At 55.7% G+C, this 25,693-nt stretch overlaps 1 protein-coding gene and 1 pseudogene across 1 annotated transcript in view; one reads left to right on the top strand and one right to left on the bottom strand.

Moving 5' to 3' along the window:
• FOXK1 (forkhead box K1) overlaps positions 1-20,773 on the bottom strand; it is a 70,763-nt gene extending 49,990 nt beyond the window's left edge. The window contains exon 1 of the mRNA XM_043559582.1: positions 20,139-20,773. Within this exon, the coding sequence (XP_043415517.1) occupies positions 20,139-20,758 (620 nt within the window). The 5' untranslated portion in view covers positions 20,759-20,773. The remainder of the gene's footprint in view (positions 1-20,138) is intronic.
• Positions 20,774-21,734: 961 nt separating this feature from the next.
• LOC122472091 lies at positions 21,735-21,920 on the top strand (annotated as a pseudogene).
• The last annotated feature ends 3,773 nt before the right edge of the window (positions 21,921-25,693 follow it).

Here is a 25,693-nt window from a genome sequence, read left to right as displayed (position 1 = left end):
GGAGAAGACACCAGGGGACGCGGGGATGGGGCTGCTGGGTTCACAGCCACCCGGTGTTCGACTGGCCACATTCACAAGAGACGTTTCCCACGAGCCTCCTCAGGAGGCGGCCTCCGATGCCACCCCTGCCCACCAGCCCTCGAGCCCACGGGGCAGCCGAGGCCAGACCACACCCCACTGTTCGCGACACTGTGGCTTCTCTGCAGAAACATTCAGAGCAAAGTCCTTCCCAGGGCACACAAAAGAAGTTGAAGCTTCCATCATTCGGGGCAAATCGCTATACTTTTATCACACAGGTTTGTTACACCCCAGACCCCTCGTCCTCGCTCTGCCACGTCAAATCCCCTACTAAACCGAGAAAATCACTTTGGGTAATATAAGGTCGAGTTAGATTTCAACATTTCCAACCTTTCCTAAGGGAATGGTCTCCCCCGCCCCCCCCCAACCCCCAACGTTCCCCCGACCTCCCCCCACCTCCGCAGCCCAGATCCAATTCCGATTTACCCAAGGCAGCAGCCACTGATAACCCAGCAGCCTGATCAAAGAGTCAGGAAGCACATCCGGTTTTCCGAAAGGAGGCTGGGATCCTCTCCAGCAACCAGATGATGTTTACAAAGCAACCAGCCTCGTTTTAGAGACCTCCACACCGGCCGTCCTGCATAGAGCCCCAAACAAAACGGGGGAGTGGTATCCTCACCAAACAGAACCTGAAAAGGCCTTTATTCCTTTATTCTGCTCGGGGCGGCCCTTGACGGGCCCTTCAAAGGGCACACTCCTACCGCCCGGAAAAGCCGGCCTTGTCCTTGCAAACCGGTCCTGACCCAGGGGCCTGTGCAGGGCAGCCCCTTCTTCACCCCTGTGTTTACTCAGAACCGGGAGACCGTGTGAAAATCTGAGGATCACTAACAAAATAAGCTTCCACACTCGTGAGTCAGAAGGACCGTGTGGCACCAGGGGACGTATGGATGGGAAAGACGAGTGACGACGGGCCCTTCCCAGACGGAGGGGTGCTGGCGGGGCGCAGGCGGGGCGCGGAGGTCATCCCGTGGGCCGCTCTTACCGCCACCCGCCCGCTAGGGCAGACCCCATGTCTCTGAACATGTTCAGTGCCGTGAAGAGAAGAGATGCGCCTGGGGAAGTGGGTCATAAAGCAGATTAGCACCGTGGAATAAGGAATCATCCCTCCGAGAGACGCCCGGTTTCAGCCCAGGGTCTACTGAACTGGCTTCATTGTTATGTAAATCACACCCGAGGTCACGTCCATTTATCCCCACCGTCTGGTCTGGTCTACTCATGGGCAGTGTTCTCTGAAATAAAAACTGAGCAGACCCTCTTTCCCGGCCCAGCACGGCTTGCCTCCGGGTCCTAACTTCCAGACGTTTCTTTCCTTGAGAGTCTGTGCGGCACCTGCCCCCACCCTCCTGCCCGGGCGCCCGACACATGAATGGAGACACGTAGCATCACAGGAAACGGGAGGAGGGAAAGGCATCGTTCTTTCCCTGCCGGCCGGCCGCTGGTCGGGCCCTGCCTGGGCTGTTGGAGCCTCTTCTCTCTCCCGCGAAGGCAGCAGATGCACAGGCTTGAGTCTGCACTTTTACAAAGAAACCGCAATGGAGTTCAGTCAGGGTGTAAAGCAGCTGAGCCGTTTCCAGGGCAGAGCTTTTCGTGAGCTATCGCGTTATCCGTTTGTTTTCCATGAAATGATCTGCCGGCCCTGCAAATCCAAAGTGCTGGGGAAAAACGGCAAGTCTCTGCAGACCCTGGAGAGCCAGCAGCCCCTCCTGCCCTGGGCTCCAGGGGGACTCGGCCGGGCCGGCTCTCGCTGCGGAGGACACAGCCCCTCGCTCGCCCCCCAAACACAGCTCTCTCGTGAGAAGTCTGCAGCCCGGAGCTCCAGGCCCTCTTCTGCACCACCCCCCCACTCTGAAAACTTTCCAGAAAAAACTAGCAATCACATTTTGCGTTGGGTTACCGCAAGCGTTATCTGGTCCAGTCCGACGAGGACGGTGGGGAGGCCCCTTCCTGATAAGAGGGAAGCACAGGAAGCAGGACCAGGAGCCAGGAGCCGCCCGACACGGCCTCCTCTGGGGCCGCCCCCGCCAGCCTGGCCGGCGGACTCCCCCCCCCTCCCCCCTCAAGCGTCAGGCCACAGGGACAGGCGAAGAGGCCAGAGGCGGACTCCTAGCTTGGGGGGGGGGTGCAAAGCGGCCCTAACCTCCTCAGTTAAACAGACATTAACATAAAAAAGGCGTCTTAAGGTCTGACCGGTGGGATTGGGATCCCCAGCGATAGTGAAATTGCAAATCTGCAGTTTCAGCAAAGCTCCTGCTAAGGCTCTTTAAAAAGGATTTGGGGCGCCTGGGTGGCTCAGTCGGTTAAGCGTCCGACTTCAGCTCAGGTCACGATCTCACGGTCCGTGGGTTCGAGCCCCGCGTCGGGCTCTGGGCTGATGATGGCCCAGAGCCTGGAGCCTGCTTCTGATTCTGTGTCTCCCTCTCTCTCTGACCCTCCCCCGTTCATGCTCTGCCTCTCTCTGTCTCAAAAATAAATAAACGTAAAAAAAAAAAAAAAAAAAAATTTAAAAAGGAAGCAAGGAAAATCAGCCTTAGCCGGTGTCTCTGTGGAGAGCTATTCATGGCTTCTTTCCACGTTTCCACATTTTCCAAGTTTTCTATAAGCATGGATTGCATATTTAATACCAAAACGTCTGAAATAGTAAAGGTACAGAACATAAAAGCTAAAAAAGGCACTTGTTTTTGGCTTTCTGGACAGAACGCAGGCTTCTAAAACAAACTCCCAAATAAACTTTAGTATTAAAGATTTTTAGCTTTCTGTTTATTACCATATCAGCAGTGTGGACTCCTCCGGAGAAAAATCACTTTGGATAGATGAATTCTCTGAAGAGACAATCATCTGCTCCTTTAAAAAGTTACCGACTTGAAAATTTTTGCCCGTTTTTTTTTTTTTAGTTATCTTGTTAAAAATACATCTTACCTCCCTGGCTTCGTAGGTGACAGTGAACAAAATGAAATTAACATTCTGAAAGCCATGAAAGATGAAGGCTACATGGAGTTATAATTTTTTAAAAATGACAAAATTACGATGAGAAAAAGTAAATTTGAGTTAAGCGCAGCAAATCCCTACACGTCAGAATTCCAGTTCAATCCCTTAAAGGCTAGAAGGCAAGAAACTTGAAAGATTAATTATCCCCGAACATGGGCTGCACGTATCGCTAGAGCTCCCTGTACGGCCGTCGCACATAGGAGGTGCCGGAACCGGAGAGCAGAGAGACGCTAAGCCACGCATGCACAGGGAGGAGGGAACCAGGGCACGCCTGTAGGAGCCATCCTGGCAACGACTATCCAAAGTGGGGCTGACCAAGTTCTGAGAGCCTCCCCACATCACCTCCGGGTCAACAGAGGCGGGGGGGGGGGTGGTTACTCAGGTTCTCCTCTGCCACCACACGTTCACCAGCAAAGAGGCCCACATGCACCCTACGACCTGGTGAACCACGGCAGAAACAAACACCTGCGTGCATGGTCCTCACCGTCCCAGACCTTCCAGCTTAACGGGGCAGGCAGGGGGAGGGGCGGAGGGGAACGTGTCCTATAAAATATGTGCCCAATTGTAAACAACACCAACACCCTGAAGAAATGCAGACCGCAAACAATGCGTGCCCTGCACGGAAGAAGGTGGACGGTGCTCCAGGCAGGGGACAGAGGGGGCTGAGGAAAGGCCGGCAGGACAGGAGGGCGGCGGGGACGCGGCGGGGATGCGTGCATGAACACGTGCGGTAAGGGGCGCACGTGCTTGGACTGGCAGCCGAGTGAAGATGACAGACGCGGAAGGGGGCACGGGAATAGGCCACTCCAGAGACAGAGTGGAAGGGGAGCGCCCGGGGGGGACAGAGCTGCGGTTGGGGAAGACGCACGCGGTCGGCGGCTGGCCGCTGGTGACAGCAGCGTGAGCGTACCGGATGCCCCCGAACCGGACACAGAGATGGGGAGAGCGGCCCGTTTTACTTTACGTATGTGTCACCACGATTTAAAGATGAGCTGGAGGGAGGGGCTCCGGCAGTAGCTGACCTGCGGCGAGTGGCTCCTGGGCCCAGGGTGCTGACAGGGGCACCTGCCCCGGCCGAACACGGGACGGGGCAACTGCCTCCCGGGCCCACTCAGCGGCCCAGGCTGGGCTCCCACTCCTGCTTGACACCTGCCCGGGAAGGCCCATCTCAATCTCACTGGCACTTAAAAAACCAAACCGATCTACTTTAGAAAAATTCAATTCACTGAACACAGGGTCATAAGTCGAAATAAGTATTAGGGAGAATCTTACAAGAAAGGGCAACACGTAACGCAGACAAGCTGTTCCGCCTCCGCCTGGCCCCCTGCCCTCCCCGAGGCACGAAGCCGGACGGCTCCCTGGGACAGTGTGTGGCACGTCGGCTGCTCAGTGAAGCGTACCCCTCGTGTGTTAGCGGAAGCGCCCCCCCGGCCGTGGACACTCGGCCTTGAAGAGGAGGGGGCAGGGCGCCCCGCACAGGGCACATCTGCGGGGGCCCACGGAGCCCCCGAGAACCTGAGGGCGCCGCAGGGGGAGCCGGGACACCCCCTCCCTCCTTCCCCACATCCTGAGCCCGTCCCCAGACACGCTAGTCTGGCCCTGTCCTACCTGCTGTTCCCGTGGCATTGGTCTTGCCACTGGTCACCCTCAGAGGGCCCCACGAGTGCCACCCTTTGTGTGACTCCAGCCTTCAAGCCCCTTTAGCCTACATACCCTCCCGTCCCGGTGGCTGTCCGCCTGTCTTAGCAGACGGTGACCGGGGCTGAGGACAGCCCGGGTACACAGAGGGCTCTCAGCAGCTGGCGATACGTTCTTCGGGCTCCATCTGGAAGTGGCACGATGGGCCAGCGTCCAGGTCCCCCGGGTGCAAGAGGGGTCGGCAAGGAGACGTTCAGCTTGTCCGAGGTCACCCTGTGTCTCCAGGGCCCTCGGGCACACGAGCCGGGCCAGGGAAACAGCACGCACGCCCTCCCCAGCAAGCCTTCTTCTGGCCTCTCCTCTGCCTTTCACAGGCCCAGGGAGCAGAAGAAAATGCGGACCAGGGTGTGGGCTGAAGATAAGCAGGTGCTGGCCCCGGACGGTTCCACCGTGGACTGTGCCTCGGCTTCTCGGTCTCCAATCAGGGACGGGGTACTCACAAAGTACTCGGGAATCTGTGCTTTCGCCAGGGCTCCAAGGGCAGGGTCCCAAGCCGGCACCTCGAGCTGTCCGAGTAATTGTTCCCACGCTATTTTGCCAAGCAAGCAGGAGCCAACCTTCCAAGCATACGGACGCATACTCTCAAAACAACAGGCGCACACACACATTCTCCCGCACCGTTAGGTGTTCTGCACTCACAGAGACGGGCAGAGATTAGCGCACAGACGTGACGTCCGTGACTCTCACCTCCCCAGATGAAGGCGTGGCTGGGGTGGTCCCTCTAGCGTTTCCAGCAGCCGTGGCTCCATCTGCAATGTTAGCCTGAAGCAGTCACAGCACACTCAGCAAGATGAGCCGGAAACGCGGCCAGAGTCCGGAAGGGCCTTCCCGCTGTCCAAACAGCATTCTGAGTCTCAGGGAGGAGCCAGCCCCTGCCTGGAGCTTCCCTCAGGTCGTGTGGTTTCATGACTGAAGCTTTTCGTTTTGCCACACAGAAGGAAACCATCGTTCTCAACGACATTTGGTCCCCGGCACGCGGATGGATAAAATCCACCCTAGACCCCGGGCTCCGGAACTTTGGCGCACACTTCCTTCCTTCTGCACCGTGAGGCCAGGCAGCGCTGGGGACACCTGGGGGAAGTGAGGACTCCAGGCCCTGGACAGGTGGCTCCTCCTGGGTGCTTTAGGGACCTGTCCACACGCACACGCACGCACACACACGCACGCACCGCTCCCACGCCCTCAGAGCCAGCCCAGCACTCGGCCCTACAGACCCTACTGACCGCTGCCACGGTGGCCCTGCTGGGAATGTCACCGCCCCCTGGAACCTTCCGGGGGCCTTGGGCCCTTCAGTCTCTGGCCTCCTCTGTGGGTGCCCCGTCCGCCCCCACCCCAGCCACTGCACCCACAGGTCCCACCGCTGGGAAGTCTCTGCCCTCGATGCTTCCAGTCAGTAGCTTCTGCTCGTAATGGAGATGCCAAAATATCACTTTCCCACCCACCTGACAGTCTCTGGCTTCCTCACTGCACCCCGCACCCCCAAAATGGTACCACACGCTCACGCTTCACGATCGTGAGGTCTCCCTCCTGACCCGGCCCGCACCGCGAGCACCCACGTGTGGACGCGGGTAGAAGCGAAGGCCTCAGTAACCACCTGGCAGGGGGCATGCGGGCCGGGGGGCTGAGGGCGGTCTTCCCAATGCCGTCTGCTTTCAACGTGGAGATGCCGGGGCCACCGCTCAGGGCTGCAGACGAGCCCGGGGACGGGGCAGGAGCCCAGAGCCACCCCGGAGCAGGTGCGAGCAGAGCAGGCACAGGAGCTCGAGCCGAGACACGGAGGGGCTCCCGGTAGCCAGGCGCACGCGGGAGCGCTGGACGTGGTGAACGGGAGCCACCCCGGCCAGAGCCGAGAGAACGGGGGACAGGTGGGACAGCAGGCTGCAGGACGGGAAGGACGGGGGCCCGAGCAGCAGGGCTGTGAAGAAACAGGAGGCCTCTGTGTCTGACCGTGTCACCCACGAACCAGTCTTCTGGAGAAGTAGAAAACACACGTAGCGTAACGGGCAGATTTGTGAGGCCACTTCTGTACGTCTGCCCCCATCCCCTGCAACAACTGAAACAGGGGAAGTGAGACAGATCCGGAGCTAAACTCCGAAGGGTGGCTGGCTCTGGAGAAGGGACAGAAACGTGGTAGGAAGGGGGACTCGGGGCCTGCTGTCATCTGCGGGGTGTTGTTTCTCTATTCAAAACAAGGCCTGGGGCGCCTGACCGGCTCAGCTGGACAAGCGGCCACTGATCTCGGGGTTGTGAGTTCGAGCCCCCATGCTGGATGGAGAGATTACTTAATAAACGCAACTAAAAAAAATATAGGGGCGCCTGGGTGGCTCAGTTGGTTAAGCCTCAGACCCTTGATCGCAGCTCAGGTCTTGATCTCTCAGGGTCACAAGTTCAAGCCCTACGTTGGGCGAAGATAAGTAAAGAAAAGAAAAAATAAAACAAAACTCTAAAAAGCCTTGAAAGCACATGACACGATGTGGACGAGTGCCAATTCTTCGTGGGTCACAAGCACACGTTCCGTCATCTTCCATACTTGTCCGTATTCGTAAATGCCTTGACGTGCAGACCAATCACCGGATCAGATCTGGGCTTCCGTCCCCAGCTGCCCGCTGATCCTCTGCCGAGTGCCCTGTGTCCCAGCCAGGGGCCGTCAGACCGCTGCACTGAGGCTGGCTTTGCTCTCAGCGTCCCGCCCCAGTGCGGGCCGGTCTCTGAGCCCCACGAAGGGGGTTCAAACTGATCCACGGGAAAACCCGAGTCTGTCTTTTCAAATCCCCACCCTCTGCGCAAGCAGCTCAGAGAAACACAAGAAACAAACCCTAGTTTGCTCTGATTGCACCGCCTTGGGAACTGCAAGGGATCCTGGCCCACCCAAGCCCAGTCTCCAGCCAGCACAGACCGGATGCCATGCTCTGTGACACCCTGCCAGTGACTGGCACCTTTGCTGGAGGGCGGGGGCCAGACTACCCCACCGAGCCGGGCTCCAGGCCCTGCAACAGCTCTCCCACCACAAAGGAGATCTCACTTCGGACACCTGGACGCCTCACAGAGCAACAAAGCCTCTCCTACACGGTCACGGTGACAGCAGCGATGGCAAGGGCCTGGGCATGTGGAGAGGGCACCTATACACCAGACACTGAGGTGAGCACTTTGGCCCACCGCTTTTAGTTCTCGTAATTCCCCAGCAAGTGGGGAGTGTGCCCATCTTACAGATGGAGCTTGAGGTCAGGGCACCTGCCCAAGGGCACCCAGCTGGGGGGTGACGATGCAGACCTTTTAGATGCTAAGCTCCTGTCACCTCTGGTCACCGTCTTCTGCCAGGTTATTTCTGCACTCAGACCTTTCCTGTTTGCTTTTTTATTCATTCTGCCAACAACTTACAAAGCGCCAACTATGTGCCCAGCCCGGGGTCACTGGTTGGTCCTGGGACGACAGCAGTAAATGAGGAAAGCACAAACCAGCGCACCCCCACCCCCACCAGATCATGTCAGATAAACACACTACCGACCCTACAGTAACAGCGGGACGGCCAGACCAGGGGTGCCGTGGGTGCGCAGCCCCGGGCTCACCTCAGCGAGGTACCAGGAAGACTGCCTTCGGGAAGCAGCTTCGGAGCAGCAAGGCTACATTTACTCTGAAAGGCCCCATAAGCCTTCCTGGTCCGGCTCCAAACAAGAATGGAGCCCACCATCAGGGTACCCATTCTGTGTTATCTGGAGGTTCTAGCAAACTCGACAAGATGCAAGAAGAAAGGAGATAAAAGGTAGTGGAAGAAAGACACAAAATAATCATCATTTGCGGATGAACATTTGACCTAGAAAACGCACGCAAAACGGGAATTTAAAAACTGTTACAAGGAATGGTAACAGCGACTAGATACAAAATAAGCATTTTATTCCAGCGCTGAAGGACAAAAATTACTTGTTAACTACAAAAGGAAAAACAGTAACTATCGGGCAGAGAAGCGCAGTCAACACTTCTACCAAGGGATCCTCGTCACCTGCACCAGGAGGGACGCTAGCACTGGAGTGGCCCTGGAGAAGGGGAGTGCTCTCGCTCGGGCTGTGGAGATGCCTGACCCGAATCTCATCAGGACTTGGTCTTAACCAGTCAAATCTAATTTGAGAGGCATCCGATAAGATGACTGTCCTATTTTATTTTATTTTTTTTACGTCAAGGTCAACACAAAGAGGGCCAAGGAGCTGTCGCAGAGCAAGGAGGCCAGAGAGACAGGGCACCCAAACGCAGGGCTCCACACTGGACAGGACCCGGGACACCGTAAAGCGTGCTACTGGGGCACCTGATGGCGTGGGCACACGGGCCGTGGACTGGAGGGCGGGGCACAAGGTCCCCAACTCGGTGACCAGACTGCGGCCACGGAAGATACCCCTACTCCAAGGGAAAAGGAGGCGTCGTATGCGTAACCTGCCCTCAAGCAGCACAGACACGTGTAGAGAAAATACTAAAAGCAAACATGGCAGAAAGTTAAACATGGAATCTGGGCAGAGGACAGGAGTGATTTGAACTAGTCTTAAAGCTTTTCTGGAAGCTTGTTTTTAAAATGCAAAAATCTAAAAATAAATTATTATAAAGTTCGTACAAAAAAAAAAGAAAACACACACACACACACACACACACACACACACACACACACACAGAGCCCTCCTTTCCTACATGTCAGCACTAACCCTTTCGAAAATAATCAGGGAAAAAGATCCCATTATTGACAGTGACCATCCCCAAGACAAATATATAAAACACCGAGAATTAAACATAACACCTCAAGAGACACAGGGGCTCCACGTAAAGAAAACCGGTAACGATCTCGGCAAAATGTATCACTGAATGGACTGGGCTGCCGAGTGCGTGCACTGTTTCTGTAAAGGGCCAGACGCTGAATCTGTTAGCTTTTCGGGCCACCCCACCTCTGCCTCAAGCAAGCAGCCGCAGAAACCATGTCAAGGAACGGGCACGGCCGTGCTCCCGAAAGACTTCATTTACAAAGACAGGCGTCTGGCGGGACTTGCCCACAGGCTGCGGTCTGCTGCCAGGGTCCCGAGGCGCTGAGACCGGCTGACCGCCCACCGGGGCGTTTCCTCTTCTTCCCGGACACACGGCCCTCCCGCGGAGCGGCCCTGGGCCGAGCTCTGGTCGCTGGCCGAAAGCCGGGTGCAGACACCGCCACGGCCCGGAGAGCCGAGCCGACGACGGCGGGTCCCCGATTTCCCACGTGGAGCACGGGGCTCCCGACCACGAGTCAGAAACACCGATTCCGGGCTTTCCGCGAGCCAGACGTTGGAATTTGTCCCGTACGACAAGCAGCAGGCCACAGAAGGTTACGTGCGTAAGTAGGGGTTTCGTGTTTCGTGGCCTCCAAGCGCTAAGTGCAACGCTCAGTGCAGGGAGCTCAGCCCTGCCCTCGTGGGCTCGCGGCTCCCTGCGGGGCCGGCGGGGGTGGGGTGGGGGGGGCGTCCACGACCAACAGTCACACCAGAGAATGACCAGCCATACTGGTCACGGGCATGAGCAGGCGTCCGTGCAGGCGGCACGCACACTCATTTGTTCACAAAGGAACTTCAAAATCTGTGAGCGTGTAATGTTCACATCAAGCCACTGGACTCACAAGCACTCTGTCGACGACCAACGGGCACAGGAAAGCCAGGGCTGGAAAGGGCCACGGAGTTTGAGGAACGCCGCTTCCCACACCAGCAACCGCGTGTCTTCTCTCTATTACCCACAGGCATCAACTTTGGGTCCCTCGCTTCTCTGCTCGGCCCTCGGGCTTCGAGAACCCGGGCAACAGGCGAAAACGCACACCGTCCATGCTCACGTGTCTGCGGTGCCGAGGAGCAGAAGCCGACGAGGATGGCCGGCCTGTGCAGCCGCAAGATGTTTCAACGTCCTTCCGGAAGGCCACGGCTGGCGGCCGCCTCGCCTCACCCCCCGGAGCCGCAGGGAGTCCGCCTGAGCCCCAGGCCCGGGCCACACCTGTGGGGCTCTCTCACCTCGAGCACACTGCAGAAAGCAATACGCGTGCCTCGGGGGTGACGGGTAAACTGAGGCAGCGGCCACGCCCGCCCCGGGGGACCCACAGACCGGCCACCTCTCCAGGCCAGCGGCACGTGCGGCTTTGTAAACATGAACGAACTTATAGACCAAACAACTGAAACCTGAGTTCTCCACTCACTTCGGCCATATTTTAGACGCTCACCGGCCACACACGCCTCGTGCTGCCATCTTGGATGGCGCAGACACAAAACATTTCTATCACTGCAGAAAGTTCTAGACTCTCCGTGAGATCTCCTGTTGGCTAACCCAAGGGGTCAGCAGGTCTGGAAAACCTGCTCACACCACAGTCTGCAGAGAAAAACACAACCGCTAAGAAAGCCCAACATTCAGCAGTGTCCTCGCATGCTGGCAGCCAAGGCAGGGCTATAAATGTTCGCAGTTGATACGGAATCCAACCAGAGGGAGGTGGCTATTCTTGAGGGAAAGATGTTTTCCTCAAGCTGTGATGAGTCACTGTTCCCAGCTTCAGGGGTGTACCAGCCAAGCAGAACGGATATATTTATGTCCCCAGGGGTGGAGGCAGACAGACACAAACTTCTGTTCACGGAGCTCTGCAGCCCCCAAGCTGCCTGCTTTGCCACCGGGACCATCAGACTCCACTGTCACGCTCTTTCTGAATCAGCTCCGGAGGGTTCCTAGGCTTACAAGCTATTTTTCACTGCCTGTGTTCCCCCACGGCTCCACGGGAGCATAGAGAAGGATCCTTAATTTCACCGGTAAACTGTAACCAAATCATGTGATAGGAGGGAGTTTTTCTGGGCAGGTTTCTGATGGACAGCTGGCCCCAGCCACTGCCCGTGCACGTGCCTGAGCCCAAATCACTCACGTGGCTCAGCAGTGTCGGGCGGGAGGGGTCCTGGTGGACATCTTCCCGAGCAGCTCGCTAGGCCACCGATCGGCTCGGGCGTCAAAGGCACAACCACCACATGACCTCAAACTCCGCAACTATGAAGTTTATAAAACCCAGAATAGCTGTGAAAGGGGGCAGTGCGAGTCTGTGGGAAGGGCCCGGGAGGGGTCAGAACGCACTCGGCGTTTCTGCTGGTCCGTCTGGAAAAACAGTGAGTACCTTTTGTTCTTGTGCTACAAACCCCAGAAAGCAGAGTCTCTTCTGAGCAGACAGAAGGTCAGTGCTGGGCCCTAGGATACTGATTTACTGTGAGGAGGGAAGAGAGATCTAGGGGGGAAACTACGAAATCAGGGAGGGAGGGAATGCCGGTGTTTATCGAAAGTTGGCACAGTTTTTTAGAAGTGTGCTCAGAAGGGTTTCGAAAGAAATCCCAAACGGGGAGTTATTTCCATAAAAACACACCTCCTCTGTCACTGACACCCCGTGAGGACTCTCACAGTTCTGTGTCCAGACCCTTCTCCCTGACTTCTCCTGGTGGCCCCACTCCCGTGGCTGAGGGGGGACAGCAGGACCACCACCCGGGAACCAGGAAGGACGAGGGCCCCCATGCTCTGCCTGGTTATGGGAAGACAACAGAAATAACTGACAAGATGGGAGAGCCCCACATGAAATCATCAAGAATTGACTGTCCATACAAGGGAAAAAAAAAAAAAAGCCACCTAAATTTAAGCCTAATTAGGTCATGAGGTGCTAACAAGGCCAATGACTACATTACATGACTTTTTTTATTTCTATAAAAATACACTGTGTCGCTCAACTTTTAAAGCAAATTTTACAATTAAACTACATCAAAATGTCTGATCCTTTCAAAGATTTCTATTTTCCAAAAATATGACCTGCTGGGTTCAAGGGGGCTCAAATTTACCGACCCAACTTAAGACAAAATATGCTTTTCTTGATATGATAAGACATACTGACATCAGAAGATCTGCATAACTCAATCGATACTTCCCCCAATAATCAACCAATGCATGAGGTCACAAAACCAAGCCGGGCAATGAGAGATTTATTCTAGATGTGAGACAGAGCAACAGGTTTTAATGTAACGGAGAGAGAACACGTCCACCGATGATGTGTCAGACTCCATACTGCAAGTGACCCTGAAGAAACTACCACCTGTCAGGTTCTGGGGAGGCGTCGAGGAACGATGTCCACAATCATCTGAAAGGCGCTAGGATACCCCTCCCTCGTCCAGCCCCCTCTCTGCGTGAGGCTGAATTTCCTTCCCAGCCTGAACCAAAGCCACCTACCCCCACAGACGAGAGGCACAGCAGCCAGGACATTCCAGCCGTCTTCGATCAAGCCAGACCTGAAGCCTTTTCCAAACACCAAACACCCTACTCTAAATGTCTGTGTTTGGGGAAATAGAGTGGTTTTGTCAAGAACAGCGATTCTTTTTTTTTTTTTTTTTTTTTAATTTTTTTTTTTTAACGTTTATTTATTTTTGAGACAGAGAGAGACAGAGCATGAACGGGGGAGGGTCAGAGAGAGAGGGAGACACAGAATCCGAAACAGGCTCCAGGCTCTGAGCGGTCAGCACAGAGCCTGACGCGGGGCTCGAACTCACGGACCGCGAGATCATGACCTGAGCCGAAGTCGGCCGCTTAACCGACTGAGCCACCCAGGTGCCCCAAGAACAGCGATTCTTGAGATACATTTATCACTGCTCTTTCTGAGCAGGTCAATAAACACGTGTATTTGAACTTCTCACTTCCAATCGCTAATACGCTGAGGGTGACAGCCCCACGTGAAGGAAAGCTCTCCGGGGTCCCCAGCGACGTGTGAGGGTGTGGAAGAGCCCTTGGACGCAACATCTTGAGTCCTGCTGGAGAGGACGAGGCGGGGGGAGGGGGGTGCCCTGGGGAAGAGGGGCAGGCCAGGGGAAGCCCTTCAGCAGCGCCGGGCCGGGGCTCAGGGGCAGGGCGCTGGGCGGCCGCTGTGGCTTCCAGCAGGAAGGTGACACAGTCACAGCCCCGCTCTGCGCGCACGTGCAGAAGAACCAGAGACCCGCTTGCCGAGGAAACAAACAGAAGACACATGTGTGCCTTTCTGGGCATGGTGGAACATGTGACAGATGACGAAGGGGAAAAGGCGTCTTCTTAAGCAGACCACGTAAAAATAGCCATTTCTTCTCTGCATGCCTCCCGGAAAGTACTCGTAGGAGAGAGGATGCCACACATTTGCAACCGGCTCATGACGTAAGGCTGGAACCGTTATGTCCGAGGAAAGCAAAACCCGCACTAACACATCTTCGGCCTGTCATCGGGCTCCTGGAAGGGGGTCTGGTGAGGCCCCGGGGGCACGGTGGCAGGACCAGTCAGCACGAGGCCGGCGGGGACCCGCTGTGCTCACGGCCTCTGTCCAAGACTCCTGGGCAGTGCACAGCACACCCTCACGGCTTCCCTTTCTACGTTTATGAAATACACGTACAGCCAGAGATTCCATCTGCTTTCCTTTAAATCCATCAGGAACCTTTGCCCAGAAAACCGGAAACTTGTGAAAAGCGACAGCGGCGGCGAACATTGCCCACGAAACCTCCTTGCAAGTCACGATGCAAGGGCCCATTTCCAGGAAATCAAAGTAAAAGCATTTATATAATCCTCTCCTGTTAATATGAAATGCTTTAAATGCAGGGTAATTATGGAAATGAGGCATTGCTGTAATTTGAGTTGTCATTAATTTACCAAGTTTATCCCCTGACATTCACAAGATGCAAAAACAGCAAACAGTAAATTACTGTATCTCCAAATCAAAAGCTTTCATTTCATTTCAGCTCATAATTGTAAACATAGCTGTCTTTTTCGAAAGCACTGACTATGAACGTCATTAAAACTCTACACAATACCCTTTGGGCGCCCACCAACCCTCTCCCTCTCCCAGTGACAAAGGCTTTTGTAAAGTTATTATAAATTCGATTTCAGCACACGCTCCATGATAAGTAATATCCTTCTCACAGGCTCATTGCTAAAATACTACATACGTCTTCCTATGTGGGTGACAGGCCCAAAAAAGTCAGCGTGAACTGAATGTTGGAAAGGGGCACACGTTTTCATTAACAGGGATTCCGCGTACCGGCTCCCAATGGGTTACGCTCCCGGCAATAAGCCCTTTCCAAGCAAACGTTTAACAAGATGACAGTGTAACTTTGAACAAATATCCACAAGTGATCCACAACAACTGCCACAAGGCAAGAAAACCAGAGTGAGGGGTGTGTCTAGAGAAAATGCGCATCCTGTATTCTGGCCCACGCCGTGCGGACACCATGCGGCCGAACCCACAGCTTGGTCTCCTGAGCGGCTCCTCCTTCCACGGGCACGTCTGAGTCCGGCAGCCTCCACACCCACACCGTCTCTTCCCTCCTGGGAGGCCCCGGACGGGGACGTTTCTTCCTCAGAGGCCCTTCTGGCCACCTGTCTTCTCTCCAGTCCAAGGCGCGCAGTCTCTCTTCGCGGCGGCTGGGAGATGAGCTGACACCCTCTCCCGTCCCGAACCCCATGCAGCACACAGTTCGGCCATGACCCAGGCTCCGGGTCGTGAGGGGATCCTGCGGCCGCGGCGGACAGGGAGGCACGGCATCGAGAGTGAGGGAGAAAAGCAGTTTCTGCTGCCTGGGATGCTGCTGTCTGCAGCAAATCTGGGGCATTTTCCGACTACTTTCAAAATGACTTCAATCTGATAACTACTGCTATGACGGTTAGTGACTGATTCCATACTTTTCGAGGGACCACAGTGGAACAGCCCTGGGAAGCTACAGGAAACGATCTCATACGTGCTAAAATGCTCTGCTGGTCACAGTCAGTCACCTTCCATCACGGTCCGTGTGCGGAAGCTGAGAGCCCTCCCACGGGCCGCTCACAGCATGTTCTTCAGAGGGGAGCGCACGCCGGCACGGCCAGGCGCCAAGATCACCGGCCACGGTACAGGCGGTAACCAGTCTACGGGCCTAGGCAAGGACCGTCCAAAGGCGCGAGGGGAGACAGACAGACATATCTGCTTCCTGACAGACACACGCCCTACCGCCTAAGAGGCAGCTCAGACAAAGCAGCGTCAAACCCGCGTCCGATCAGATCTTAGCCCCACTACTAACCTACGTAAGGGGAACCATGGGAATCCAGTCCACAAACGCAGGCTGCAGAAACGATATGGGGCAAACGAGCCCATCTCTTCAGCGAGGGAAACAGAGACGGATGGAGCCTACAGGTGACAAGAGATGTGAGTGACACCAGCCAAACAGGCTGTCTGCACCTGATTTAGTTCCTGATCCAAATAAGCACAGTGTAAGAAGAGAAATTCACGAGACAGCAAGGGGAACGCACACAGTGGCCGGAGGTTTGATGACCGTGAAGAAATTATCGTTAATTTTTAAGGTTGATAACATTGTGCTGAAGCTTTTTAAAAAAGGATCTTTGGGGCGCCGGGGTGGCTCAGTCGGTTGGGCGGCCGACTTTGGCTCAGGTCACGATCTCACGGTCCGTGAGTTCGAGCCCTGCGTCGGGCTCTGTGCTGACAGCTCGGAGCCTGGAGCCTGTTTCAGATTCTGTGTCTCCCTCTCTGACCCTCCCCCGTTCATGCTCTGTCTCTCTCTGTCTCAAAAATAAATAAACGTTAAAAAAAAATTTTTTTTTTAAAGGATCTTTATCTTTACTGAAGCGTTGACACACAGAAGGAGATGACATTTGTGACTTCCGTCCAGATAAGTGGGGGCCGCAGGAAAGCTGAGTGGGGACGAAGGAAAAGTAAGCCAGGTCACGGCAGGCTACCCCCGACGCCAGTGACGGGTGCATAGAAGTTCACCGCTCTATTTCCAAGTTTGAAATGTTCTGTCATAAAAAGTGTCGGGGGAAGGACAAAAGACCCCTGCTCGTCCCCAAAAGGTTGGAAAACACGGGAAAGGAAAAAGGGAAGAAAGGACCCTGTGATCTTACCACTCCCAGAGGCCATCGCAAACAGAAGTCTTGTTTGTACTGTAATTAATCAAGTAGCCCATGTTTATTACAAACCTGTTTTTTAAAGAAAAGAAGGCTGGAAAAGAGGGGGCAAGAGCACGTGGGGGGCTGCGTACGGGCCTTTCTCTGTGTGGCTCACACATAACATCGACGTCAAGTTCCAAATCTGAGGGCGTAAAGAACTAGTCACACGCACACCGTACCCACCCGTAAAACCAGGGAACGGGGTCCACGCGTCCCCGGGGCAAGTTGACTCTCCACCTCAGAAAACCGCGTGAAATCAATGCCACCGCTTTCCCCACGGACGCTGCAAATCCCTCCAGTTACTCATGAGTTCATTCAACAAACACAACTCAGCTCTGTGCACGCACTGCCCGCCAGTTCCTGCGCTGCGTCTCCAGGGAGGGAGAACCGCGCCCGGCCCAGTCGTGGGGAGAAATGCCGGACTCGCGGCTCGGGAGGCCCGGCAGAGTCCAGCGAGGTGCGCGCTAACTTAGGGGCGTGTATAACTTAGCACAAGTCATAACGGACGCGCTTCCCTCCCTGCGCGTCCCCACGCACTCAGCACGGTGGAGCCCCGCAGCCGCAGGCAGGGCCGGCTCTCAGTGTGTCACAAGGAGCTGTTTTCCCGCCGGTCATTCAAAAACAGGGAAGTTTTGGGAAGACGCACCTCTAGAAATAAACTGGGGTACATTCTGGTATTCCTCTTAGCCACATGCTTTCTTGAGTGGGGAAGAAGAGCGAGGAATGTGCAGCGAAACCTGTCCCCGGGATGGGAGTTGCGTGTGACGTCCCCCATCGGGAAAGGGTGTGTCTATGACCACAGCGCAAAAAAACAACAAAACAAAACAAAACAAAACAAAACAAAAAAACAAGGCCCCAAGGCTCACGCACCTGCACTCCCTGAAATCCAAGCATCGCCAAATCAACGAAATGCCAATACGATAGGAATTTTAAATTTATGGTAAAGAAATTCATAGCTTCAAATACTAAAAAAAAAAAAACCACATTGTTTTAATGTTTAATTATTTTTGAGACAGACAGAGAGAGAGCAGGGGAAGGGCAGAGAGAGGAAGATACAGAATCGGAAGCAGGCTCCAGGCTCTGAGCTGTCAGCACAGAGCCCGACGCGGGGCTGGAACTCACAAACCCTGAGATCATGACCTGAGCGGAAGTCGGACGCTTAACCGACGGAGCCACCCAGGTGCCCCCATAGCTTCAATATTAATGGCAGAACCATGTACCAATGCCTGAGAGAAAACAGACATTAATTACTACCTTTCTTTAAAAATAACGAATTTCCCATTTTGGGAGTGACAAAAACGTACACATTCAACTTCCTTGCGCTGAATTCATTAAAATTTCCTGAGTGCTTTCGGTGGGACAGGCCAGAGAGCCTAGCTCTGAGAAGCTGACAACAGCCATTTCATATGCAGGATTACGGAGTTAGTTTACGATCTCTAAAACAGAAAAAACCGAAACAAAACACAAAACAAAACATAAACCCACTCAAACTGCCAAACACGTCAGTCAACAGGCTTTGTCGGTTTTCAGAAGCAAACGGGAGGGGAGACACGGACGTCCACTTAATGTTTCTCCTTCTGCCCGTTTGTTCTGTTCTTGTGATTTTTACATCACTGCCTACGTGGAGATTGCTCAGAAGCTCGTCTCGAGTCAGACACAGGCACAGCGGGGCAGAGAGCCGGGTCAGCCACAGCACAGCGCTCCAGACGCGCCCACCAAGGAGGCAGGCCCCTCGAGGGCAGACCTGAGATGCACCACGAACACCCACCACGTGTTACAGGCCACAGACCTGGGACTGGCCCATCCTGAGGCTGATCTGAGGACTCGGCGGGCTAACACTCCGTCCCTTCGAGTTCCAGAAGATACCGTGGGCTCTAGATTCAGTAAGCTAGGCCCTAGTTAGTGTACCTATTCAACAACTGGGCAGGGCGCTCTGAAAATCAGCCTCCAGTACACAGACAGGCATTAGCAGAAACAGGCCTCTAAGAGCCCCAGGGCGGGGAGGGGAAGGCGCTGTTCTGCCTGTCACTCTCCCAGGCCCTGAAATGTACTGAATGGCCCAGAACAGAGAGAACAAAGTGGTAACAAACACAGGATAGAATAACTTTGTGACTCGCCAAGCCCTGATTTTACCCAAATACATACCTTTCAAGTTTGCAAAATAAAGGTCTGTTCTCACACCCTAAGCAGGAATGAGTCACTGCTGGTGTTGCACTGGGAAACTATTCAGTGCAATATTTACAAGCCAGCACACCGAGACCCTGGGGAGGGGAGAAGTTTACAGAAACAAGCTTTGGGTGCCGGGGATCACCCCAGCAAAAATCCCCTGAACTCTCTCATAAAGAAGAACACTTAGCCCATCAGAGACGACTGTGCAACAGGAAGCCGGTTGGAGAAATATAAACACTCCGTGAGGAGTTAAAGGCAATTACTACACAGAAACAGAAAGTGCCCTGAAGAGGAAGCGGGGCAGGTAAATAGGCTTTCTCCTCATCAACAGACCTTGAGAAAGCAGGGATCGCAGGAGCAGAGCCCGTGGGGGAAAAAGTGGACGTGGGAGCCAGAAGACAAGGGAAAGTGAGTGAATGTCGCTAAAAGCACGCTTGTGACAGTGGCTGTGCCACCCCTGGAACCGCCTTCTCCCTGCCCTCCCCCCCCCCTCACCCTGCTGTTTCCCCTTTGGGCTCAGGAATCCCAGGCTGTGCTACAAATGCTCAAAGTGCTGGGTACCACTGCCCCACCCCAGGAGCAGCGCATTCAGGGGCACTGAGGACCGAGCACTTCCTGCCCTGTCCCTCCGCCCTGGGAATGGGAACGTCCCTCACACGCCCAAAGTCACTGCCATTGACTCGGCCCCTAGCGCGAGGGGGTGAGGGGCGCACCTCCCCGACCAACACCTCCCGATGCAATCCTTTTCAGGAGTGCGTGCAGGGGCGACCCCCGGACTCAGGCTGGGCGGGGGTCAGGGGTGTCCTCCGGTCCAGGCCTGGCAGAGGCAAGGGCGACCCTTATGGTTCAGGCTCGGTGGGGGCGGGGCGACCCTCGGAGCCCAAGGCCCAAGCAGGGGTGGGGGCGGGGGGGGAGGGTCAGGAGTGGACCTTGTGTCCCGGGTTGAGCACAGATCGGACCTGGGTTGGAGAACGTCCCTGAGGCCCAGGCTGGGCGGGGTCGGAGGCGTCTCCGGTGTCGGGCAGGGCGGGGTCAGGGCAAGGTTTAGGGTGACCCCAGGATCTAAGTCAGGCTGCGGATCCGGGGCGGTGGTCGGGAGTGACCCCGGGACGAGGCTCGGGCCCCGGGTCGGGGTGACCTCTGGGTCCGGGCCGGGCCAAAGGCCGAAGGTGACCACGAGTCGGGAGTCGGGCCGAGGGTCCGGGTGACCCCGGGGTCCAGGCCGGGCGGGGCGGGGAGGGAGCGGGGGCGCGGCAACTCACTGTTTGGGCAGCTGCAGGGCGGGCGCGCCGCGCCGCTGGAAGGCCCCGTCCACGAAGACGCCGTTCTTGCCGAGGCAGCGCAGGTAGAAGTGAGGCTCCTGGAAGCTGAGCTGCAGGTGGCGCCGCGAGATGAAGCTCGACAGGCCCATGCTCAGGTCCACGGAGCCCTGCGACGAGTTGCGGCCGATGGTGACGCTGGGCTGCCGCATGAGGAACTCGAACTCGCGGCCCTCGAGGCGCGCCAGCGCGGGCCCGGGGCTCCTGCGCACCGAGGCGGCCGCCGCGGCCACCAGGGCCTCGCCGGACGCGGCCCCCGCGCCCGGGCCCGTCGCGCCGCCCGCGCCGCCCGCGATCGCGGCCCCCGCGCCCCCCGCGCCCGCGGCCCCCGCGCCCCCCGCGATCGCGCCCGGCGGCGGCGGCGGCGGCGGTGGCGGCGGCGGCGGGGGCTGGGCGGGCGGCGGCGGCGACGGGGCGGCGGGCCCGGCCGCGGGGGCCGCGGGGGCCGCGGCGGCGGGGAAGGCGGCGGCGGCGGCGGCGGCGGCGCACAGCACGGGGCTGCAGGGCGCCGAGCGCAGCGCCAGCAGGGCGCGGGCCCCGCTGTCCTCGCCGACTTCGGCCATGTTCGCGCAGCTCCGAGCGGCCTCCGGCGGCGGCGCGGCGGCGGGGGGCGGGGCTCCGCGGGGCGCGGGCGGGCGCGGCATCCCGGGCCGGATCGCGGGCGGAGCGGAGCCGGAGGCCGCGCGCGCTCCCGGGGCGGGCCGGGGCGGTGTCCACGCCGGCGGCGCGCTGCCCTCCCCCCGCCCGTCTTCGGGTCGGGTGGGGTGGGGTGGGGTGGGGTGGGGTGGAGGGCCCAGCGGGGGAGCGCTGCCTTCCCCGCGCTCGCGTCCTGGGGGCGGGGGCGGGGGACGGGGACAGGGGAGGAGGGGACAAATGCCCTCCCACTCCTGGGGTGGGGGTGGGAGAAGACCGGGGAGGGGGGACGGCTGTCCTGCCCCAGTTCCTGTCCTTGGGTGGGGTGGGGGGGGGCCGGGAAGGTGGGGACCGTCCTGGGGAGGGGGGAGGGACGACTGCCCTCCCCCGCCCCCTCCCAGTCCTCGCTTGCGGTGGGAGGGCTGAGGAGGGGAACCCCTAAAAGTCTAGCTGGAGAGTTTTGCTCCTGGGTCACTGGGCAAAGGGACAAATGAGCTCAGCAGTCTCTGGGGCCCACACGCTCCACCCCCCTAGCCTAAACTGCCTTCACACTTAAGCACCTGAATTAAGGGTTTTCTACTGTAAATGGAGTTTGCCTAAAGATGCTTGCGATCCCTGATGTCTGTGTTCCTTTTTGGAATCATTTATTCAATCAACTAACAGCTAGATCAAATATCCCGGGACCCAGGCTAGGCACCGGCTTCAGGAAGGCAGACACAGCTTTGCCCTTCAAGCTGTTTACCTGCTCATCCGGGAAGAACATGCCTGGCCAGTGGGGCACTGGGGGCCAGACCCCTCTAGTACCCCTCTAGTACTACGGAGGACCCCCATATGCCTTCCTAATTCAGCCAGGCCCCCTGAAAAGGTGGCAACGTTCCCACATTTCCATCATTTAATAATTGTCGAATACTTACCTGGCCGGGGAGATACCATGATCATGAAGGTGGTTTTCCCAGGACGAGGCTTGTCCATTGCACTCCACATGTGCTGACCCCTGCGACCTCCCCAACTGCAGAAACCTCCACTGCATAATTTGGGATAGTGGGGGAGGAAAAAAAAAATGATTGTCAAGTGTCAGAACACAGACCCTCCCTGGTGGAGCTAACAATTCAGTGGGAGATGCAGACGTGGGTCAAATGCATGTGCTAATAAATACAAAATCACCACCATCAAAAATCCTGTGAGGCATTGCTGGGTGCTGACCTGAGAGTGTGTGGGGAAAAGGGGCCCCCCAGGGTGAGAAGTTTGCCTGTTTACTCACTTTCCAGCCTGGACGTGCAGGACGTATTAACCAATCATCGTCTGAGCAAATACAGAGGTACAAATGGAGATAGAGAAGTTTGTGGTGCTGGCGGGGTGCGGCAGGGGGGCGGGGGGTTGTAAAACATTTTTATGAAAAGCTGTCACAAGAAAACATACTTGGCAGAGGGAAGAGGACAGTAAAAACAGGGTCAGGGATCTCTTCCCTAAGGAATGACAGTTGATCTGAAGTCCAAAGATGATTTGGGGTGAGGGGGGGTGGGGAGTCTGGGGGATGGGATTCTAGCCAAGGAACAGCATGTGTTAAGGGAGGGTGGGACCTTCAAGGGACTGACAGGTCACTGAGGATGGAAGAGAGAGTGACCACGTCAGCTGGGCCAATTAGGCAAAAAAGCCTAACGGGCCATGTTGGGTCATGTAAGGATTTAGGTCTTATCCCACCGGCCATGGAAACCACTGAGGGGTTTTCGGCAGAAAGGCACACGTATTTGACCCACGTATTTGAAATAGAACCACTGGCTGTTGTGTGGAGCTCGAGTCAGAAAGGGGTCAGTGACTGTGGGAGGCCAGTAAGGAAGCTGGTAACTCAGGCGAGGGGACAGGGCGGGGGCCGAAGGAGAGAGGTGGACAGAAGTCGGGGCAATTCGATTTCTAGGTATAAACCCCAAAGAATTGAAAGCAGGGTCTTGAAAAGATGTTTGTACATCCATGTTCACAGCAGCACCAAAAGGTGGGAGCCAGAGTTCCACCCACATGTGTGGCCAGACAGCCAATGGGGTATCAGTCACTCGGCCTGAAAAAGGAAGCAGGGGCGCCTGGGGCGGGGGGGCGCTCAGTGGGATCAGCGTCTGACTTCCACTCAGGTCACCATTTCTTGGTTCGCGCGTTCGAGCCCCGATTTGGGGTCTGTGCTGACAGCTCAGAGCCTGGAGCCTGCTTCGGATCCTGTGCCTTTCTCTGTGCCCCTCCTTCTCTCTCTCTCTCAAAAATAAACATTAAAAAAATTTTTTTTACATTTATTTAAAAAAAAGGAAGGGAATTCTGACACCTCCTCCCCCATGGATGAATCTCGAGGACACTGTGCTAAGAGAAACCAGTTGGTCACAGAAAGTCAAGTATTGTATAATTCCCCTTATATAAGGTCCCCAGGGTCGTCAGGTTCTTAGATACAGAGAGTACAAGGGTGCGTGCCAGGGGCTGGCGGAGAGAGAGGTAATGGGGACACAGTTTCAGTTTCGCAAGATGAAGAAGTTTTGAACACGGAAGGTCGGGATGCCCGCACAGTAAGGTGGATGAACTCAGTGCTACCAAGCTGAAGGTGTTTAAGATGGTAAAATTCACATGGTGTATTTTACCACGATTTTTTTTTTTTAAGAGTGAGAGATTTACATACAACCTCCAAGATTCTTTCTTCTGGGTCATCTGAGGTGACTTCTCGCTTTTCGATGCCTGGTGTGTTGGATGACAAGAGGTACGCTGTGTATATCCAGGCCCCTCCGGCTGAACTTACCGTCCAATGTGAAGGCTCAGGCCCAGACCGACAGAGCTCCATGAGTCTTTTCCCAAGGAGCAAGTCCACGCGTGTTGGTAACACCAGCAGCTCGTGGGCTGCGTCACGGTGACCCTGCCAAGTCCAGACACCCACTGCATTCCTTCCTCCAACAGCAAGCCACTGGATATCCTGACAGCTTCAACAGACGGCGCGAGGAAAGGGCCAGTAAAAGGCCATTAAAGAAGCAAAATGCAAGACGCTGACTTCTTCTCGCTCTGTCCAGGTCTGGAGGGCATGGAGAAGCGCCTTCACGAATCGGGCACTCGGAAAAGGAGCAATAAACAGCTTGCAAGGGCGAACCTTGTCAACCTTTCGGACCCTGTGACCGTCAGGCTCTTACCCTGATAGAAGCTCCTGGAGCTGGTTGCAGAAACAGAAAGAAATAGAACTAATACCAAGACACTAAACCATCAAGAAGAAAAGTGGGCTTTATTGGGAGGTGACAAGACCGTGTTAAAAAGAGGCAGGGCACAGGGGCACCTGGGTGGCTCAGTCAGTTAAGTGGCCGACTTCGGCTCAGGTCACGATCTCACGGTTTGTGGGTTCGAGCCACGCGCCGGGCTCTGTGCTGACAGCTCAGAACCTGGAACCTGCTTTGGATCCCGTGTCTCCCCTTCTCTGCCCCTCCCCCGCTCACCCTCTGTCTCTTTCTCTCTCTCTCAAAAATGAGTAAAAAACGCTAATTTTTTTTAAAAAAAGAACAAAAGAGGCAGTGAACTATCCGGAGAAACACCCCATTTAAGAAAAAAAAATAAAAGAAAACACAAGACAAAACATGAACAGGTTATTTATCAAAGAAGATATATATGGATGACAGACAAGCACAGGAAAAGAGTCTCGACATCACCCCTCGTTGGGAGTGAGTTGAAACGAGACATCGGTAGACACCTACTGAAGTTACTTAAGGAAAATGACGATACCAACTGTTGTTGCAAACGTGGAGCGGCGGGGGGCTCGCTGACCTAGCTGGCGGGATGTGCACGACGATGCTACCGCTTGAGAAGACAGTTTGGCGGTTTCTTATGAAGTTCGGCAAACTTACCTTCTGGCTGGCGGCCCCATTACGTGGCTTTAACCCAAGTGTAATGAAAACTTGCGTTGGTACAAAAAACCTGTACGCAAATAACCACCAAAAAGTGGAAACGCCCCAACGATCCCAATGCACCCCAACTGGGGACCGATTAACAAATTGCCGTCCAGCCACGCGGTGGAATACAACGTGGCAACGAAAAAGAGCCAAGTGCGAATCTGCAGGAGAAGACGGGTGAACCCCAAAATGCCCCGGGTAGGCTTTCATCTGCAGGACGTTCCGGGAAAAGCAAAACTATAGAGACAGAAACAGGTGAGCGGTTGCCAGGGGCTGGAGGTCTGGGGAGAGGCTGACCGCAAAATGACATGTGGGAATTTGGGGGGCGGGGGAGGGGATGATCGTGGTGGCGATTGCGTGACTCTGTGTATCTGTCAAAAGTAGCAAAACTGTGCACTAAAAAAAGCAAATTTTCGGGGCGTCTGGGTGGCTCAGTTGGTAGAGCGTCTGGCTTCGGCTCAGGTCCTGATCTCACGGTTCATGGGTTCGAGCCCCGCGTCGGGCTCTGTGCTGACAGCTCGGAGCCTGGAGCCTGCTTCGGATTCTGTCTCCCTCGATTGCTGCCCCTCCCCCACTCAGGCTCTTTCTTCTCTCTCAAAAGTGAATAAACGCTAAAAAAAAAAAAAAAAAAAGGTTTAAAGCAAAATTTCCTCTATGTAAATAGTACTTTAATTTACAAATTAAAAAATAAAAATACACCTCTACAGAGCCTGCGTTATAGGCCCCGAACGTGGATAAGAGCCATGCCGCCCAATTCAGAAGCCACTAGCCACGGCTGGCTATTTGCATGTATGTTCTAATTAAAATGAAGCAACATTAAGCATTCCATTCCTCAGTGCCATGAGCCACGTTTCGAGTGCTGGACGTGGAGGTCCTTATCCTGTGGCTCCCGTCCTGATCACTGCAGATAAAGAACATGCCCATCATTGCGGAAAGTTCTCCCGGCCCAGCCGCTCTGAGGGTGGG

The sequence above is a fragment of the Prionailurus bengalensis genome, chromosome E3, assembly GCF_016509475.1.
Source record: "Prionailurus bengalensis isolate Pbe53 chromosome E3, Fcat_Pben_1.1_paternal_pri, whole genome shotgun sequence".
Classification (NCBI taxonomy): domain Eukaryota; kingdom Metazoa; phylum Chordata; class Mammalia; order Carnivora; family Felidae; genus Prionailurus; species Prionailurus bengalensis.
This window is presented reverse-complemented; position numbering and strand designations above follow the sequence as displayed.